The sequence below is a fragment of the Filicampus tigris genome, chromosome 16, assembly GCF_054856515.1.
Source record: "Filicampus tigris isolate MCC_2025a chromosome 16, RoL_Ftig_1.0, whole genome shotgun sequence".
Lineage (NCBI taxonomy): Eukaryota > Metazoa > Chordata > Actinopteri > Syngnathiformes > Syngnathidae > Filicampus > Filicampus tigris.
The window spans coordinates 3,707,469-3,726,728 of record NC_141232.1 but is presented as its reverse complement, the minus strand read 5'-3'; the positions used below and the strand labels follow the sequence as shown (position 1 = coordinate 3,726,728).

Genomic DNA, 19,260 nt, shown 5'->3' with positions numbered 1-19,260 from the left:
TGTGCGCGTGTGCATATGAAAACCGGGAAGAAATCGATACGATGTGTTATTTACATTAGCAGGCTTGATGGAAGAACAAACACACACTTTGGACTGTGGAGCCAATCGACATTTGAGTCACTTGTGTACATGAACTTGATTTTGTTTTATTTAGATTATGGTCATTCACATTTAGATTATTTTATTCAAGGAACAACATAATTGAACAGGGTGACAACACTCCACACAAGAAGGCCGGACACCAGATTCGAACCCACAACCTTAGTAGCGGGCGCACACGGAACTAAATCAAATTGTGGCTCATGTTAAACGGAATCAAAAGTATTGCTCCTCTGCGGCATTGAAAGGCTCGGTCGGTAGGTGGCGGTCACGTGCATCTCAAAGTGTGACGCCGAACAGAAGAAGAGAAGGAAAGTGAAAGAGCAAGTCAAGACGTTGCGGGTCTTTTTTGTTGTTGTTTGAGCATTTCGCGTCTCAAACGCTTATTATTAACTTCTTGATCCGATCCCCCGTTGCCATGGAGGTTCCGGGACCCGACAGCGACTGGAGAAGTCCTCAATTCAGGCAGAAAGTCGTCGCTCAAATGTGAGATTTGATCTCTGTCTCTCTATTGCTGCCTACTTTAGTTTAGCTTTGTTTAGCTTATCTTAGCTTAGCTCAGCTCAAACAAATGGACCGGCTTTAGGTGTGCAAAGTTTTGTTTTTTTTCAGGGAATTTCTTGTGCTTGAATTTGCTCCAAGCGTGATATTTGTTGGTCACTGGTCAGTATTTGAATAATGAATATTCCAATTATGGATTTGTCAATTTGTCATTCATGCGCCACTCAAAAAATAAACACATCAAGATACGCCAGATACTAGTAACAGTATCAGTCAGGTTACTTATTAGTAACTCAGTATTTGAGTAGTTTTCTTATTGAATAAACGATTCAGAAAAGGAATGGATTTCATTTTGGTCAATTATCTGGAGAACCTCTTCCTTTTACTTCAATAATATTACTATCGGGTTACAGTATTCTTACTTGAGAACAATTGTTGGCCAAACGACTCACAGGTCAGGATGATGCTCAAATATATATATATATTCCCAATCTGTATTTAAGTACCCCACCAAAGAGCCACGTTTCAATTTGGCAAAATCCTGCTTCATTCCCATAAATTAATTTGTTCATTCCCATTCAAAATGTCCAACGTTGAATATTGTGTGCATGTGGGCACGTAGTGCGTCAGACCGCAGGTCATGTCATGTGTAAGGTGCAAAATGTGAGTGTTTGCAAGCAGAACATGATTGTGTGCAATGCAAGATGTTGTGAAATAATGGTCACCATGTTGTGTTTGCACTTTGTAGCGAGGATGCCAAGAGGAAGGCGGGAAGCGGACATAACAAGTCCAGCACGGAGATGGAGAACCAAGTTTACATCAAAGCCAAGTCCAGGGTAAGTCGGGACCATGCTGGAAGATCTGAAATGGACCCTCCCCTTAAAATATGCTCTGAAATCTTGATAATTGAAATAAAATACTCCTGACTGGGAACATGGACAACCAAGCACAGCAGATGGCAATTCACAATTTTATTGTTGATCAACTTCTAAGCAGGAACGACAGGTTGGACATGAGCACCCGAATATCTCTGCAATCGGAATTGTTGTTGTTGTTTTTACACCGTTTAAAGCAGGGGTGTCAAACTCATTTTTTCTCGCGGGCCACATCATAGTTTTGGTTTCCCTCTGTTGGCCATTATGACTGTGAACCCACATAGAACATTTTTGCAATTACGTAATAAATATATAACATATACATTTCATGTATACATGGGGTCCACATTCCACTTTAGATTATGGACCTCCGATCCATTTTGCGTACGACACCGGGTCACGTCGGGGGTCACGTTGGAGGCGGTGGGTGACATCCTGGGGGCGTAAAGTGACAACGTTGTGTTTGCAGGAGGAGTATCTCTCCCTGGTGGCCAGACTCATCATTCACTACCGCGACATCCGTGAGTGACCGTTGGTTCATTCGCTCACCCGTCCCGTCCTGTCCCGTCCTGTCGTCCCTTGACCCCTGCCTTGTTTCTCTTTGACAGACAAGAAGACCCAGGGAGGTCCGGGTGAGTGCATGTGTGCTAGTGCACGTGAGCGGCACATGTAACGCGGCGTGTGTTGTCTCCACTAGATCCCATCAATGCCCTGACTAACCTAACGGGCGTCGGAGGGGGCCCGGGTGTCATCGGCATGGGGCCCCGCCCCACCGGTGCCCCCGTTGGCGGTCTGGGGGCCATGGCGCCTATGCAGATAGGCCAGCATGCCATGCCGGGGGTGTCTGGAAACCCGCAACCCTGTGAGTGCGTTTCAGAGGTGTACTCTCTTTTTTTTTTTTTTTTTTTTTTTTTTGGGCCTCAATAAGGACTCAAAGTATCCCTAACCTCCGATAGTCAGTGAATAGTCCCTTACTTCTGTTCCTGGTCCTCAGTGGGGGGTCCGGCTCAGATGTCCATGCAGCAGCAGCAGCAGAACTTGCAGTTCCAGCAGTTCCAGCAGCAACAGCAGCAGCAGTTCCAGGTTCAGCAGCAGATGAGAGCCCAGCAGCAGATGCACCAGAACCAGCAGCAGCAAAACCAGCAGCAGCAGAACCAGGTAAGACCGCCACCGCCACCACGTACCCAGAAGCCCTTGCCACCTCTCCGCCACTTCCTCTCTTTGCAGATGCATCAGGCCAGGATGCAGCAGCAGCAGATGGTGCAGTTACAGATGCAGCAGCAGCAGCAGCAGCACGCGCAGGCGCAGGCGCAGTCTATTCAGCACATGGTCCAGCAGCAGGCGCAGCCGGGCCCGATGCAGCCGCTCCTGCAGCAGCAGCAGCAGCAGCAGCAGCAGGCCGCCATGGTGCCGCAGTCTCTGGCCGGGCAGATGACGCCCGGCCAGCACGTCCCCATCAACTCGCTGAGTCAGCAGCAGCACCAACTCAAGATGCAGCAGGCCTTCCAGGTCAGAATGCGCCCCCGTCCCCGAGCCCCCTCGCCAAGCTTGGTCGCCACGCTGCCCGTCCCCAAACGCCTGACCGTACTCCCCGTTCTCACAACCCCCTACCCAAGCACCCGCGTCGCGTGCCTCGTCAAGGCCCCGCCCGCCTCCAAGCCTCTTACCTTTGCACAGCCCCCAAATAATCATAACTGAGTGCGTGTGTGTGTGTGCGCAGGCCCGGGCAGCGTTGCATCAGCAGCAGCAGCAGCAGGCGGCGGCCGTTCAGGTGCAGATGGCGGCCGCGTCAGGGCAGGTGAGTCGCGGCCTTCAGGCGGGAGTCAGATCAGGAACTGCCGCCGTCAATCGCGCGTCCTCTTCCGTCCAGCTGGTACGTCCCAACATGCAGATCCCGGCCCGGCTGCCCCGGCCCCCGCTGGCCTCGGCCATCCCGCCCCCCAACGCCGCCGCCGCCGCCGTGTCGCAGCAGGTATGACCTCTAACCTGTAACCTTTCAGGGTGCGCCAATCATCCGGTCGCTTTGTCCCGGCAGGTGCCGCAGCACGTGATGATGTCGTCACCCTCGCCCGTGCAGGTCCAGACCCCCCAGTCCATGCCTCCGCCCCCGCAGCCCTCTCCTCAGCCGCCCACCTCGCAGCCCAACTCGGCCAGGTATGAGCATGCGTCCTCGCCGCCGTCCTGTCGGCGGCCTCATCCTCGGTCACTTCCTGTCCGCAGCTCGGGTCCCACGCCGTCTCCGGGGGGGTTCCAGCCCAGCCCGTCCCCTCAGCCCTCACAGAGTCCATCCACCGCCAGGACACCGCAAAACTATGGGGTCCCCTCACCCGGCCCGCTTAGCACTCCAGGTGCGCGCACGCACACACACACACACACACTCTATGCGATCAGCGCCTGAGCATGTCTTCCCAACAGGAAACCCAAACTCTGTGATGAGTCCCGCGGGGGCGGCGTCCCAGGAGGACCAGCAGTACATGGAAAAACTCAAACAACTTTCCAAATACATCGAGCCTCTGCGCCGCATGATCAACAAGATTGACAAGAATGAAGGTGGGCCAGGGGCGGCGTTTTGGTGGGTCGGGGGGGGGGTCCCAAACGTAAACGCACACCCTGTGTGTGAGCGTTGACTTGTTTTCGTCGCCCTCCTCCTCAGAGCGAAAGAAGGACCTCAGCAAGATGAAGAGTCTCCTCAACATCCTCACGGACCCCAACACCAGGTGCAACTCACAACGCGCCAGGGCTGGCGAGCGCATGTTACCATGGTGACAGTCAACTGGCCCATGCTACCATGCCGACAGGCTCCTGCTTTGTCGCCATGGGGACGGCCAGTCAGTGTCACCGTGGCAACAGCCTGCTAGCCCACGCTTCTGCAGCAACCGTCAGCCAGGTGATGTCACCTGGCCGACACGTCACCGTGACGACGGCGTCGTGGTGCGTGTCACCACGGTGACAGGCGGCGAGTTAACCTCACCATTGCGAGGGTCCTCATAAGTTTGCTGACCTTCAGGTGTCCTCTGAAGACGCTGCAAAAGTGTGAGATCGCGTTGGAGAAGCTGAAGAACGACATGGCCGTGGTAAGACACGCCCCCTATTATATCAGGCCCCCCCCCCCCCGAATCGTCTTCATGCCTTTGCGTGTGCGTGCTTTTGGTCAGCCGACACCCCCGCCACCACTGCCACCCAAGCAGCCGTATTTGTGCCAGCCGCTACTTGACGCCGTCATGGCCAACCTTCGCTCTCCCGTCTTCAACCACTCGCTACATCGCACCTTCGCCCCCGCCATGGCCGCCATTCACGGCCCGCCCATCACGTAAGTCTCTAACAGTTCCCCCCCAAAAAAAAAAGTTTCATTTGGGGCTTTGGGATGAAGCTCAAGAGTTGCCGTGGGGAACCTTTTGTGTTTTGTTCCCCTCAGCGGGCCGTCGGTTCCGTCGCGGAAGAGGAAGCAGGACGAGGACGAGCGCCAGACGGTCCCCCAACATCCTGCAGGGGGAGGTGGCCCGGCTGGACGTCAAGTTCCTGGTGCACCTGGACCCGGCGCACTGCAGCAACAATGGCGCCGTGCACCTGCTGTGCAAGCTGGGTGAGACACTCAGACAGCCCCCCCCACCGTGTTGGTTCACCCCCCCCCCCCCTGCTGACCTCTGACCTCCTTTTTGCCGCAGAGGACAAAAACCTTCCCAGCGTTCCTCCGCTGCAGCTCAGCGTTCCCGCAGACTATCCGGAGCAGAGCCCCTACTGGGCCGACCACGCCGACGAGTACGGTGAGCAAAACGCCGCCGCCCCCCTCCCCCTCCCGTCCACCACAATGGCACCTTGAGATACAAGTGACCCGACTTAGCTTTTGCCTTGACTTGCGAGCGCAGCCTGGCAAAGTTGACCGGTTGTACTTGGCAATAAGCAAAACTTTGGTCAACAGTTTAGTCTGCAGGGAATTGAAAGGCTACATAGCTTAATGCCAACAAACAATGCAAAACACAATTGACATGCTAACTGTTAGCACTTTTAGTCCCACTTCAGCGGCAATGGATATTTGAACATCAACATTTGTTTTATGAAATAAATATAGTGCTATTTACCTTATTGGAATAGACATTCCACACGTTTGGGAAAGGTTTCATGGCCTTTCCATTTATTTTAGTGGGCAAAGATGATTTGTGATACAAATATTTTAGTTACGGGCACAGGAACACGGAACAGATTCAGCTGGTATCTCACGACGCCACTTGAGTGCTTGGCGAGTTGGGAATGACGACTGAATCCGAAGCATTCATCATTCCCGACGCCCCGATCGGTGCAAAGGGATTCCTAGCGCAGGAACTATCTCGGTCCCCCTGCAGCAACGTGTGGCTTGTGTGCGCAGGTGCCAACCACTTCCTGCAGGCGGTGCATAGGACCCTGGCGTCCAAGCTGCTGCAGCTTCCCGACAAGCACTCGCTGACGGAGGTTCTGCACACGTGGGCGCAGAGCGTCCGTCAGGCCTGTTTATCCGCCGCGTGACCTCGCCGCAGCGATGACGGTTCAAACGGCAATCTTTTTTTTTTTTTTTTCCTTTTTATCCGAACACCAATAAAACACCTGTCCGAAAACCACACACGACATTTTATTCATACCATTTGAAAAAAAAAAAAGAAAAAAGTTGACGTGTGTGTTTAAAAGCGTAGTGAGAAAGCTCTGTAGGACACGTTGGTGAACACGTCCACAAACGGGCTGCTTCCTGCCACCGTCAACACCTGGAGCGGCGCAACACAGAAAACGTGAGTCATACAACGACACATCGGACACACGTGACGGGCAAACAAAACACGCGTCACACAACACTGCACAAGGGTGGACCGCGCATACCTGGTGTTCGGCGCTGTTGGTGTTGAGCTCCAGGCTGTTGATGTTGTTGGGCGTGCACGGGATCTGAGCCTTGACCTGTCCCCCCAGCAGGCAGTGGGACACGGTGGGACCTTGGCCCACCGCCAGAATCTGTCGGGACGGCGACGCGGGTTGAAGGCGGCGCGGGGGCGAAAGACGGGCGGATTTTGCTCACCATGTCCTGGTAGAAGCTGGCTCGTCTCTGGCAGCCGCTCAAGGCGAAGACGGACGTCGGCGTCAGGGAGCGAAGGTGCCACAGGGAAAGGGACGGGCCGCCGCCGCACAGCTTGTACCGACACCACAATCAGAACCTCGCAAGAAACGCGAGCCAACGATGCTACAACAAGTACAGTGAACCTCCGCATCGTGGACGTTCAGCCTCTACAAATGTCCCTAGACTTGGGATTTTTCATACTGTTCAGCTTCATTTAGACAGATGTAGTGCTTTGCCGCCATCTAGTGGCATCATGGCAGTAAATATATTTTAAGGTAGTACTTGATGTAAAAAAAAAAAAAAAAGGAACATTCTAAACATTTTTTGACGGTCAGAATGTCACGATTGGCCGTGGGTCCTTAACCTTGGCCACCAAAAGCGGAGGTTCACTCTACTGTCAATTTTGCCATCTTACCATCCAATCCGAGTCAGTGGTCAAACAGCTGATCCACTTGCCAAACTGAGGGCGGGCACATTTCTGACAAACGTGGAAAGAGGAGAAGCTAAAAAAAAAAATGTTGCTAGCAGCAAGCTGCGGTCACGCGATGGCGCCGTCTTACTTGGTATTTGTGCACCTCCACGCAGTGAACACACTGGGACGTCCTGCTGTCTGCACACAAGACAATCGCAATGTCATCTTTGCTGAAAAGATGACATTCTGGCAAAAGTGGACATTTGGGGAATTTGGAAAATGTGGAATTCTGGGTCTTAAAACGTCCTTCGCGCCTCACCCCACATCCTGACGGTGCCGTCCTCGCCACCCGACAGAACCTCACCCTCGCGCTCCCTCACACTCAGACAGTGGACGTAGTCCGAGTGTCCTCGGAAGACGGACTGAGGGCGGAGATGGACATATGTCAACATTGGGCGCTGACGAGCGATGTTGGCGCGCTTGCTCGGGGCCCACCTTGAAGACGCCGTGCTCCAGGTCCAGCACGTGAACGTTGTTGTCACCGCCGCCAAACACCACGCTGTTGTCCTGACACCAACACAAACACACACGGTTTTGTTTTGGTGGACACCTCCTAAATCTTTGACGACAAAGTCCTTTGTAGTGATTCGGGAGTAGGGAATGAAAAACTGCATTGGGTTCTTAGTAGTATTCCAAAGTGTAGTGGAAAAAAAAAAAAACATTACTGATAAGTCGTTCTTCTGGTGCGCGGAATTGTCTTACTCGTAAGGACAAGGAGGTTACTAGTACGGCTTTTCCGAACTCACTCGGGGGTTGACGACCATGGCGTTGATCTCGGGGATCTCCATGCTGGCTCTGAACAAGGAGAGAGAGAAGGCGCGTCACGTGACCTGCCGGAAGCGCACCATTGGCGGCTGGTGAGTCGGGACCCCGACACTGACTTGTATTCCGGTCTCCTCGTCCACACGGCTTTGACATTCTGAAAGGCAAACATGAGAAAGCGCGACAGTGAGTCCCACGCTGCGGAGATTGTGCCGTGGCGTCGCGCTACCTTCTTGATGAGCTCGGCCCAACTCCAGGCGCTGACCGACCCGTCCCCGGCGCTCAGTAGATGGCCGCCGAACGACTCCAGACAGAACACCGGACCGTCGTGAGCTGAGGAGCACAGCGAGCAGACAGTCAGACGGCAGGCATGGACCTCGACCAAGACGGAGTCAACAATGGTCACCTGGAAACGTTAAAACGGGCTTCCGACCCGTCTCCGACGCATCGGGGCTCAGAGCTGCGCACAAACTGACAGAGCAACCTTCATCCTCAGCATCCTCATCAGCATCCTCATCATCCTCACACCGCTCACCTGAAGATGGCGATCTCCCCGTAGTTGTTCCCCGCCGCCAGGAAACGCCCACATGGCGAAAAACGTTGAGAGAACACCGACATGTGCAGCAGCTGTGGACACGTTACATGTTCATTAACATGCCACGGAGTCTTGAACGCCACGCTCGTGTTCCAACACAATACGTCAGCCGCTCATTAACACGGCGTGTCACCAGCTCGTTAAGGGCCATATTCTCTCATTGCATCGAGTCTTTTTCGTCCCTTTTTTTTTCTTCTAAACACACCTGTCCTATCGCGCATAACAGTGAAATATTTACGCAGCAGCCTTAGAGACATTGACACACTGAAGTCTGAACGGGCTGTAAATAATGGAGAATTGAGTTTTCCTCAGACTTGTCGCTGCCATAAAACTCTATTCGGAAAAATAAAATAGGTTGTCTTTGTTTTTCCCCCCGCAATTGGAGGTACAATGTTAGTTTTTGTTTTAAATCCAATCTATTCTCCTTTTCTTTCCGGCAGACTGAGCATCTATTCTCTTATGCTGTTGCTCAGTCACCATCAGATATTATGGTTTGGTCAGACTTTGCGCACCCTCCCCCACAAAAAAAAAAAGTGTTATGCTTCTCTTGTATAAATGTGGGAATGAAATTGCATTGCGTTAACTGCGTTAAACTGTTGAATTGATCTTGCCTGGTTGCGAGATCAGAACCCTAAACCTATCATCTTGCATTCGCTCCTGATACAAATATAAATGTATGGATACATGAGAGACTCGGACAAATCTTGACATTCGAGCACAAAAGAAAATGTTTGTCTATGTTTTTGAAAAAGTCGAAATGAAGTTTACCTCGACTGGCCCCATTGTTGTGCTGTGTGCGCGGACGGCGCGATTTGAGTCACTGCGGAAGCGCACGAATATGACATCACCGCACCTTGCATTATGGGATATGTAGTCGGAGGCGCACCATCGCGACACGCTCGTGGTTTGTCATGATGGGAGGCGGTGCGTTGAAGGGTGTGTACTGTGTAGTGTTGAACGAGGATATTCTTTTTAATTTGCAATCAGAGCAACACAACAGCAATAACAGAAAAGCACAGCTAAAGCCGTACATTAGTCAAAAACAAAAGAAATTCTCTCGGGTCACGAAGCCAACATGGCGCTGCTCTTTATCCCGCTCGGCCCGGCTCGGCTCCGTTCGGCTCGACTCGGCCTCTCCCGCTAATGTGGAAAAATGAAAATGAAAACGCTTGTCGACAGCAAACGGTCAACTGGCGTGCTTTGTCGTCTTTTGCAGGTCGTCGCCGCCGTCGTGCCGCGCGCATGATGACGCGGTGCGCGGCAGGAAGTGTGTCGTCCTCGTCGTCGTCGTCGTAGCGGCGGCGGCGGCGGACAGCCAAGAGGCAAAAGTCGAGCGTGCAAAAGCAAAGCAGCAGATGCCAAACAAAACAAACATGGTTCGTCGCTGACGCCGCAACGTTTCGCTTTTGCATCTGCACGCCGACGCAGCTCGCTTCGGCTAGCGGGACGCGGAGGCCGGCGGAGGGGTAAGTTTGAGAACGGGAAAGCAGCTTTTCCCCCCCTCGATGGGGGCCGCGCGCGGAGGGTCGACTCGACTCGACATCTTTGTGTAGCTGCGGGGCTAGCTCGGTTAGCTCGGCGGCTAGCGGATGAGCTAACACCCGGCCGGCCGAGGCTGCTCCACTCGCAATCGATCGATTGCGGATAACAGCCCGCGCGTCTAGCGTGTGCGTAGATTTGCAGAGTGAGCGTCGTGCTTTCTGTGTGTCAGCTCGTTTGCTGTCGAGCGGAGCGAACTAGCCAGGTGCTAAGCACCTAGCCGGTGAGCTAACGTTATCGGCTGCTTGTGGTTGACGTGCACAATGGCGTTTTTGGTCAAAGTCAACCATGTTCTTCGGCGCCGCTGTGGTCGCCTCGCCTGTGGGCTCTTGTGGCTCGGGGTCGTGCGTGGCGTGTGTTGTGTTGTGTTGTGCTGTGCGGGGAGGCGGTGGCTCGCCGCTGAAAAGCCGTTTTCATTCTCGTGTGGACGAACCGAACCGTCTGCGGGCTCGTTTGTGTTGATGATGGAGGCGACGAATGAAGCTCCGCGAAAGGGAGAGCCGTGCGACGGGGAGGATGCTCGGCTTTGTCCGACTGAGGTGTGCTGGAGTCGGGCCAAGGTCAGGCGGCCCCCCCCCCCCCCTTCGGCCCGCTTTTCCTCTCGGGTTTCCATCTATCCCCCTTCATCGCGCCAGCACGTCAGTCAAAGAAAGCGATTGGCAACTTTTCACGTAAACAACACGTGCATGCCAAATAAACGAGTTTATTTCTTGAAAGTGGAGTTTGCTGACATGTTGCCATAGTAACACTAATGGAGCTGTAAGGTCTGTGGCAGTATTAGCATGGCTATTTTTGTTTTATAAAATGGACTTGGCTATTTGCAAACTGCAGGTTATTTTATTTTCATTTATTTTTGCTCATATGCAACATCCCCTCAACATAAACAGTACTATTCTTTTTTTTTTTTTTTCTTTTTTCTTTCTTTTATTAAAGCCACCCCAGCCCCCTTTTAACATGTGGATATAAACCAGATGTTACCAATGCATCTTCAGTCTGGATGCTCATCCAACCTACACATCACCAAAAGACAACAACTGTCGTAGTTGTTTGCAACCCCAATTCCAATGAAGTCGAGACGACGTGTACGACATCATTAAAAAATGGAATACAATGACTTGGAAATCCTTTTCAACTTATATTCAAATTGATTACGCTACAAAGACAATATGTTTCTTGTTCAAACTGCTGAACTTTTTTTTTGGTTTCTTGCTAATACATATTTAGAATTGGATGCTTGCAACACTTTTCCAAAAATCAGTAACGGGGACATGTTTACCACAGTGTTACATCACCTTTCCTTTGAAAACACCCAGTCAGCCTTTGGGAACTGAGGGCACAAATTGTTCAAGCTTTGTTGGCGGAATTCTTTCCCATTCTTGCTTGATGTACAACCTAATTACTCTGCTTCATGATGCCCCGGCCACCCGTTTTCAATGGGGGACAGGTCTGTAGTACTCTTTGCGAAGCTTAAGAGTTTATTTTACTTGCATTTGAAGATTAAGCGACCAAGTGTGTTAACTGACAGTGGTTTTCGAAATGTTGCTTGCTGCTTACATGCAGAGATTTCTCCTGATTCTTAAAATGTTTTGATGATATGATGGACCCTCGATATTGGTAACATTTTTTTTTTGCAGTTGTACGTTGAGAAACATTCTCAAACCGCTGAACTAGTGTGTGTTCACAAAATGGTTTAAGATTGATCGTAAAAATAACAGACCCACGTGGGCACAACTGACCTATAGTATCAATTTGTGAAAAAATATGACTTTTGGGGTAAATTGAAAACTCTTTTGGAGTAAGGCTTCAACCCGACAGCTGCGATCTTTTACTTGAGAAAAATCTCACGATACACCACCGAACGACCAAAATACCAAATGGTATGAACACTGAAATAATGATGATGATGATGATGATGATGATGTCTCAAAACACATTGGGCCTGTTTACATTTTGCTATCATTCTGGTGTATGAATGGCAACAGGTTGGCGTACAGCTTAATTGGACCTTCTGTCATTTGCGGAAGAGCGTCTTTACATTGCTTGCCGTGAGAGATCATTTCCTGGCACGGTGTTGGGAATCGCTCGAGTTTGTAGGTCAAACTAGGCCGAATTTGTTTTGAGGTGAAGGGATTGACGGGTGAAGCTTTTTTTCCCCCCCTCACACCGGACATGTGACGGTGCAAGCGGAACATTAATCATTATTTCACCCACATTGGACTAAATACACATTATGACCCCCCTCCCCCCCCCTCCTTTTTGTCTCCATAGTAACGCCTCACAGGCCACCTGCGAGGGCATGGCCCGATTGGCCGTTGGGCAGACGATGGCCATCACACTCGACCGATGAGCAAAGCCCCTCCCGCGCGCAAGCCCCTCCCGCCCGCCCCGATGGTCACCAGCGGTCGCGCCGTGGCGACTCCCCCCTGAAAACTGGCGCCAGACTACTATGGCAATGCATGATATGAGTCGCGCCAAGGGTTTCCCCTGTAAAGAATGTGATATGGTCTGCCCCAGTACTCCAAGTCTTCTAGAACATATGAAAGCGCATTACCAGCAAGGAGAGAGTGCACGTTTTGAGTGTGAGCAGTGTGGACGAATTTACAAGCACGCAGCTAGTTTGGCCAACCATAAAAAGTCTCACGAAGTGGGCTCCTTCCAGTGTCCCGTCTGCACCCGCACCCTGCCCAACGCGGTCGCCCTCAAGAATCACCTCCGCATACACACCCTGTCCCCAAGTAGCGCTCACGCCGAAGAGGAAAGCGAGGAGGTGCCCGAGGAAGGAGGTCCTCACGAAAGGGACTACGCCCTCGGCCAGGACCTCTCGGACGGCTTCGGGCGTCCTCATTTGAACAACAGCGCCCCGCAGTCCCACGAAGGCGCCAAAAGTTCCCCCGAGTCGGACGACGCCTGGGACCGACCGTTCAAGTGCGACCAGTGCGACAGAACCTACCGTCACCACGGTAGCTTGGTGAACCACAAGAAGTGCCACCAGCAAGGAAGCTTCAAGTGCTCCGTGTGCTTCAAACAATTCAGCAACCTGGCCGCCCTCAACAGCCACGAGAGGACTCATTCCAAGTTCAAGAGCCCTGCAGCGTCCATGGTGAGCGGCAGTAGTGGCGGCCTCCACCAGTCCGAGCGCGGTGGGGGCGGCGGCGGCTCTCAGGCCACCCAGAGTGACAACCCCAGCTCCTGCTTCTGCCACCTGTGCCAGATTGCGCTTCCCAACAAGGCCGACTTCCAGGAGCACATCCTCCTACACAACTCCACCTCGCCCTCCCTCGGACTGTCCCGAACCTTCCCTGGCATCATGCCTCACAATCTGAGTGCGGTTCGATCCCCGGCATACACTCCGGCTCTCGGGGACCCGCTACCCCTGCCGCCTTTGCCCGGTGACAAAAGGGGTCCCTACGACCCCATAATGGGCCCTCCCGTCAACAACCCCATATATACGTGCGCGTACTGCGGAGCGGGACACCCTGACCTGGAGACCCTCAAAGTACACTACCTGACCCACGACCCTCACCCCGCCTCCCACGGCCAGGACAGCTCCATACTCAACTCCGAAACGTTAAGCTCCGGTTCGCAGGGTTCGGCGTCGTCATCGGGAGGCCGCGTGGCCCAGGCCGGCTCTCCGGATGACGGCGAGCGTCGCTTCAAGTGCGGCGAGTGCGGCAAGAGCTACCGGCACGCGGGCAGCCTGGTCAACCACAAGCGCTGCCATCAGACGGGCCACTATCAGTGCACCGTCTGCTGCAAGCAGTACCCTCACTTGGCAGCGCTTCACAGCCACCTGCGGAGCCACAAAGGCCGCTCCTCCAACCCGCCGCTGGGCGGCGGCGGCGGCGACGACTGGTTGTCTCCCGAGCCGCTGACGTTGGACTCTCAGCAGAGCTACGTGCAGGAGAGCAGCGGCGCCGCCACGCCCATCTCGCTGCCGGGAAACCTCACCGACCCCGGCCACTTTGTGCCGGACGGCGCTCACAACAGCGCTTTGGACTCGCTCGACTTCCACGACCGCTTCGACGGAGGCTCCGCCCACCGGCAGGCCGACCGCCACGCGTGCGCCGACTGCGGCGAGATGTACGCCGACGTGTCTGGCATCAAGTCGCACATGTGCCCCCGCCGCGGCCAGCCGCCGCCGCCGCCGCCCCCGCAGCAGACCAACATGTCCAACGGTTTTATAGGCAACATGAACTACCACAACTCCGGCAGCGGCTCCATGGCCTCCAGCAGTCTGAAGGAAGGCAGCGCTCAGCGACCGTACTCCCATGCCGCGGGCAAGAGGATGGGAAACGCCGACAAGGATGACGACGACGGGGAGGTCTACCAGTGCTCCGTGTGCGGGAACCATTACGCCAGCCTTCGAGCCTTGCGCAGCCATCTGCGAAGTCACGCCAATAATCCCCCCGGTCCCGGACCGTCCAGCCTGGAGCAGGACTGGAGGATGATTTGCTCCACGTGCGGCCAAAGCTTCTCCAGGAAGCAAGACCTTCTCAATCACCAACTCATCCACGGTCCCCAGAGACCCGACGGCCAACATCAGGGCATCGGCGGCGCTTCGGCCGACGGCGGCGACAAGATGGACGGGCGCAGCCACATTTGCGTGGACTGCGGCATGTTCTTCGCCGACCGGCACCACCTGATCACCCACCTGTGTCCCGGTAAGAACCGGGCCGGCTCCCTGAGTAAGCAGGGCCTCGGTGGGGCCAAAGGGATGTCCGGGGGCGAGGGCATGGGGGGCGGGGTCGCGGGCGGAAGCCGCGACGTCGCCGGCAACGGCCGGCGGCCGATGGTGGACCAAAGTGACAAGCCCCACAAGTGTGACCAGTGCGGGCGGGGCTACAGACACCCGTGCTCCCTCCTCAACCACAAAAAGTCCCACAAGACGGGGGTGTTCCGCTGCTTGGTGTGTCAGAAGCGCTACTACAACCTGCTGGCCCTCAAGAACCACCAGAGGACTCACTTTGACCTCAAGAGGTACAGCCGCCCTTTTACCCTTCAAAAGTCTTAAAAGGCCTTGAATCTACGAGTTTAAAAACAAAGGCTTCAATTGGCATTAAAATGGCTTCAATCAGTCTTCCAGGAGTCCCATTTTTTTTTAAACACACGAGTAGGATTTTATGAAATAGTCTCAAACCTCTAAACCACAGGTGTCAAACTCAAGGCCCGGGGGGCCAGATCCGTCATTTCATGGGGCACAAATCATGTGTTGACTTCTTTTGACATCACAACTGCTCACAACGACCAATCGCGGCTGACCTCTTTTCTGAATCTGAGCCGTGATTGGTCGTTGCGTGATGTCATTTTCAGTCGACAGAAGACAAAATGGCCGCCCCCAGAGACGGCTAAAAACGAGTGGATTAACACTTGATCCACAAACGCAATATTTATCAGAATGCCCTGTTTCTTGAAAAAGTTTGGCGTTCACTTCCTCTTGAAGTATTGTTTTTTTTTTTTTTTTTTTTTTAAGACCAAAACTAGCTAATTGCGCTTGAACGTGATGAATGCATATGCATGTGAGAGAAGGAGAAAGTTGACGCGTGTCCCTTCCAACCGCAGGCACAAGTGTGAAGAATGCGGGAAGGCCTTCAAGATCCAAAAGCAGCTGATTAACCACCTCCGTCTCCACGAGGAGCACCGGGCCAAAGGACTGGTGCGGAGCGGCCCCAACGGCTCGCGCTACCAGCAGCCCGGCCCTTCTCAAATGGCCAGCATGCGGGGGGAGTCGTCAAAGGGCCCCGCCATGGGTGTCAAATACGCTCAGCAGGGCTTCAAAAAGCCCTACTCGTCGGCCGGGACGTCCCGGCCGCAGAAATTCGACCCGGCTGAGAGCGGGCGGCGGCCCTTCGCCTGCGAGGAGTGCGGCAAGACCTACCGGCACGCGGGCAGCTTGGCCAATCACAAGAACCTCCACAAAATCGGCGAGTACCACTGCAACGTGTGCAACTCCACCTACCCCAACAGGCTGGCCATGAAGAACCACCTACGCCTCCACTTTGCCCAGAAGAAGCACAACTGCCAGGAGTGCGGCAAGGGTTTCCGCACCCAGAGGCAGCTGGCCACGCACACCACGGCGGGACTGTGCAAGGGCCCGCAGGGCCCCGGCGCCCAGATGGACTTCGAGTGCGACGGCTGCTGCGAGGGCTTCTCGTCGGCCGAGCAGCTGGCGGCGCACGACTGCCCCGCCCAGCACCTGCCGTCCTCGTCCTCGTCGGCCGGCGGCTCGGCCGGCGCCAGCGCGGAGCGCGGCTCGGCCGACCTGGACTCGGACGAGCGGCCTTACGCGTGCGACCTGTGCAGCTGCGCCTACAAGCACGCCAGCTCGCTGCTCAACCACAAGCACACGCACAAGACGGGCGACTTCCGCTGCAACTTCTGCGACAAGCCGTACACCAACTACATGGCGCTGCGGAACCACATGCGCATCCACACGCAGCGCAAGAAGCACATCTGCCACACCTGCGGGAAAGCCTTCCGCCTGGCCCGCTTTCTGCGCAACCACCAGAAGGTCCACGAGGAGGGCGCCACCCCCTTCGGCTGCCCCACCTGCGGCAAGAGTTTCCAGGGCAGGTCCGGCCTGGCCCGACACCGCTGCGGCGACAACCAGCCGGGCGCCGACGTCAGGCGGAAGACGGCCGGCGGCGCCGCGGAGGGCGACGAGTGTCGCTACACGTGAGTTGCCCCTCACTTCCTCTTTGTCATTCTTGGAACTTGTACATACGGTGAAGATGAATTTAGCTCTGCGCATGTCTATTCCAGGTATATGATCTCCAATCCGGCTTCCTTGGGACCATTCGCGTGCCGGAATTCGGATTTTTCTGAAGTTTGGACAAATTGAATTAGTGGAGAGAACAGTTAAGTCACCCCCGTTTGCTTTCAGTTAGCATCCACTCTTGTCTTTGTGCTGCTCATGCTGTGTGTCCTTGTGTGCTTGCGGGAGAGGGACCGGCCCACCTGTAGACAAGATTAGGAAGGGGGCGCGGGTGGGGTGGGGTGGGGGTTGCGGGGGGCGGCGGGTCGAGCGGACGGAGGGGGACCGCGCCGTTGGGCCGGTCCACCTTGCCCCGGCCCCTGCTTCGGCCGCTACGAGCGCTTGCTGGCTAAGCCGGATTGCAGATCATATACTGTCGCGCTAACGTAGTAGCGATGCGGTACCGTCGGCTCGGTGCGACGTGCGCTCCCGCCCGGCGTCTGACCTTGCGTCTGTGCGCAGGTGCGACCAATGCGGCCGCTCCTACCGACACGCCAGCTCCCTCCTCAACCACAAGAACACGCACACGCTCGGCATCTACCACTGCGCCGTGTGTCTCAAGACCTACTCCAACCTCCTGGCCCTCAAGAACCACCGCCGCATCCACTCGGAGATGCGGCGCCACCGCTGCCACGACTGCGGCAAGAGCTTCCGGGTGGCCTCGCAGCTCTACAACCACCGGCGGGTCCACCAGAAGCAGCGGGAGCTGACCTGCGCCTCGTGCCGCCGCGCCTTCCCCACACAGGCCAGCTTTCGGCTGCACATGGAGATCAGCCACGGCCAGGCGCCCCAGCGGCCCCCGCCCCACCGCCACCGGCCGGGCTGGGGCTCGGGCCTGGACCTCGCCTCGGTGCAAGAGCAGGGCGCCGACGGCGCGGCCCGGGCCCACGGCCGGCAGGCGGCGGCGCCCAAGGCCCACGTGTGCGAGCAGTGCGGCCGCTCCTACCGCCACGCCAGCTCGCTGGTCAACCACAAGAACAGCCACAGGACCGGAAGCTTCTTCTGCAACTCGTGCCACAAGCAGTTCCCCAACCTGATGTCTCTCAAGAACCACCGGCGCATCCACACCGAGCCCAAGCGCTACCAGTGCCCCGAGTGTGGCAAGTCCTTTCGGGTGTCCACTCAGCTCATCTGCCACCGCCGCATGCACACCAAGGAAAAACCCTTCACGTGCTCACAGTGCGACAAACGCTTCTCCTCCAAGTCCAACCTCAGGCACCACATGAAGGTCCACTGGGCCGGCAACTCTGCGGCGCCGCCCCGCAGGGCCGCCGGCCCCCCGCCCAACTTTGGCGGCATGCCGGGCGGCGCCTTTGTTTGAACTGAGCGCGCCTGCCGGGCGCCAGAGACAAACCGGACGCACGAACGCGCTCCGCCCCCCTGCCGCCGCCGCCGCCGCACTTCCTGAACACACCCACTCGACACGAGTGACAGATGGACAGCCAAGGCGAGGCAGTAGGGGGCATGGCCTTTGAGGGGGCGGGACTTTGACTTTGCATATACCCCGCCCCCAACACTTGAAGCCTCTGCGATCGGACGGTGGACGATGTCGGACACAAACGGGATCGGCCGGCGGGCGATGGGCGCGTCTGTCAGAAAGCTCCACCTCCTGATTGTGTAGAATAGTTAGCGTGTTAACGACACGCATGTGTACACGTGTACGTGTGTGTGTAGTAGCAGCTGCAGCGCTAGTGTGTAGATGTCTTTAGAGCTGTGATGACCCATAACCCTCCTGGCCCCTCACATGCTAAAGGGACCTTTGTATCTCCTAGAGTAGCTTTTGCCGTATTTATTGACTGGACGCTGAGGTGCTAGTTAGCGTCATGATGTTAGCGAGCGCGTTTGACTTTGTTTGTATGCTTAGTTTGCGGTCACGTGACTTTTCTAACGTCTTTTGATAATTTGTTAACTTGAGACCGCTGAGGACAAAAATCAAACGGACGGCAAATGTCCGTTCGCTCGCGCGAATCGACACTAGCACGCGCGTTAGCGTCGGCGTCAACCGTCATTCAAAGAGGAATGCGGCCAACGGCGAGTGGAATTTCAAAACAAAAGATGCGAGAAGACTGGCCTCCCCTGGAACACACGTCCTTAACGTTATTGTTTTAATATTGACTGTGCTTCTTTTTACACTTGTATGATGGGTCTACGCATGTCACTTTGTATTTTGTATTTCGTGTTTGGACATCCAACTCGACTGTAAACTTCATTTACACGCATTAAAAGACTTCCACAAACGCATTGCTTTTGTCAGCGCCTTCCAACGCTGGTGTGCGAGGCTGGGAAGTTCCGACTAGGCAGTCGGGCTCGCCTCCACACAGGTTGGGCTGTGGGTTGGACACTCTTCCACTCCGGAGTTGCCTAAGGTGAGAGGTGCCGAGCAGGTGTGGGCAATGACAGTGAGACCTGGAAGGGCGTGATTGGGAGGTACGCCCCCCGATCCAAACCCGAGCGGCGTTCTGTTACTGGATTCTGTGCTCGTCACGGATTGTCCATAACGAACACCATAATCAAACACAAGGGCGTCAATATGCGCACTTGGCACCAGGACACCTTCGGCTGCAGTTCGATGATGATCGACTTTGTTTG

General features: G+C 55.0%; 3 protein-coding genes across 8 annotated transcripts; 2 read left to right on the top strand and 1 right to left on the bottom strand.

Annotated features, from left to right (window-relative positions):
• The first annotated feature begins 104 nt into the window (after nt 1–104).
• On the top strand, nt 105–6,067 carry LOC147134145 (mediator of RNA polymerase II transcription subunit 15-like). Its single transcript, XM_086056842.1, is given in 19 exon segments — nt 105–585; nt 1,349–1,436; nt 1,945–1,996; nt 2,084–2,107; nt 2,173–2,337; nt 2,470–2,633; nt 2,703–2,984; nt 3,196–3,273; nt 3,346–3,447; nt 3,511–3,629; nt 3,696–3,823; nt 3,891–4,025; nt 4,129–4,192; nt 4,483–4,549; nt 4,631–4,785; nt 4,891–4,948; nt 4,950–5,058; nt 5,141–5,239; nt 5,839–6,067. Coding segments are annotated over 19 exon segments (2,094 nt in total). The 5' UTR covers nt 105–517; the 3' UTR covers nt 5,976–6,067.
• thoc6 (THO complex 6) lies at nt 6,063–10,021 on the bottom strand. 2 transcript variants are annotated; one of them, XM_086056883.1, is made up of 14 exons: nt 9,413–10,021; nt 9,150–9,324; nt 8,322–8,413; nt 8,193–8,257; nt 8,016–8,119; nt 7,906–7,943; nt 7,771–7,819; nt 7,460–7,531; nt 7,284–7,386; nt 7,113–7,162; nt 6,968–7,030; nt 6,514–6,624; nt 6,321–6,449; nt 6,063–6,208 (listed from the first exon to the last, which is right to left on the bottom strand). In XM_086056883.1, the coding sequence occupies exons 2-14, from the start codon at nt 9,162–9,164 to the stop codon at nt 6,128–6,130; spliced, it is 972 nt and encodes a 323-aa protein (XP_085913009.1). In that variant the 5' UTR covers nt 9,165–9,324; nt 9,413–10,021; the 3' UTR covers nt 6,063–6,127. The 2 variants fall into 2 exon arrangements, with proteins under 2 accessions (XP_085913009.1, XP_085913008.1); XM_086056882.1 differs by having other exon boundaries at nt 9,150–10,021.
• LOC147134143 (zinc finger protein 646) lies at nt 9,220–18,912 on the top strand. Of its 5 annotated transcripts, none has more exons than XM_086056799.1 (5): nt 9,242–9,317; nt 9,598–9,847; nt 12,189–14,897; nt 15,480–16,592; nt 17,134–18,912. In XM_086056799.1, the coding sequence occupies exons 3-5, from the start codon at nt 12,367–12,369 to the stop codon at nt 17,990–17,992; spliced, it is 4,503 nt and encodes a 1,500-aa protein (XP_085912925.1). In that variant the 5' UTR covers nt 9,242–9,317; nt 9,598–9,847; nt 12,189–12,366; the 3' UTR covers nt 17,993–18,912. The 5 variants fall into 5 exon arrangements, with proteins under 5 accessions (XP_085912926.1, XP_085912925.1, XP_085912928.1 ...); XM_086056802.1 differs by lacking the exon at nt 9,242–9,317 and adding an exon at nt 16,680–16,774 and having other exon boundaries at nt 9,324–9,847; nt 17,134–17,283; XM_086056800.1 differs by lacking the exon at nt 9,598–9,847 and having other exon boundaries at nt 9,220–9,317.
• The last annotated feature ends 348 nt before the right edge of the window (nt 18,913–19,260 follow it).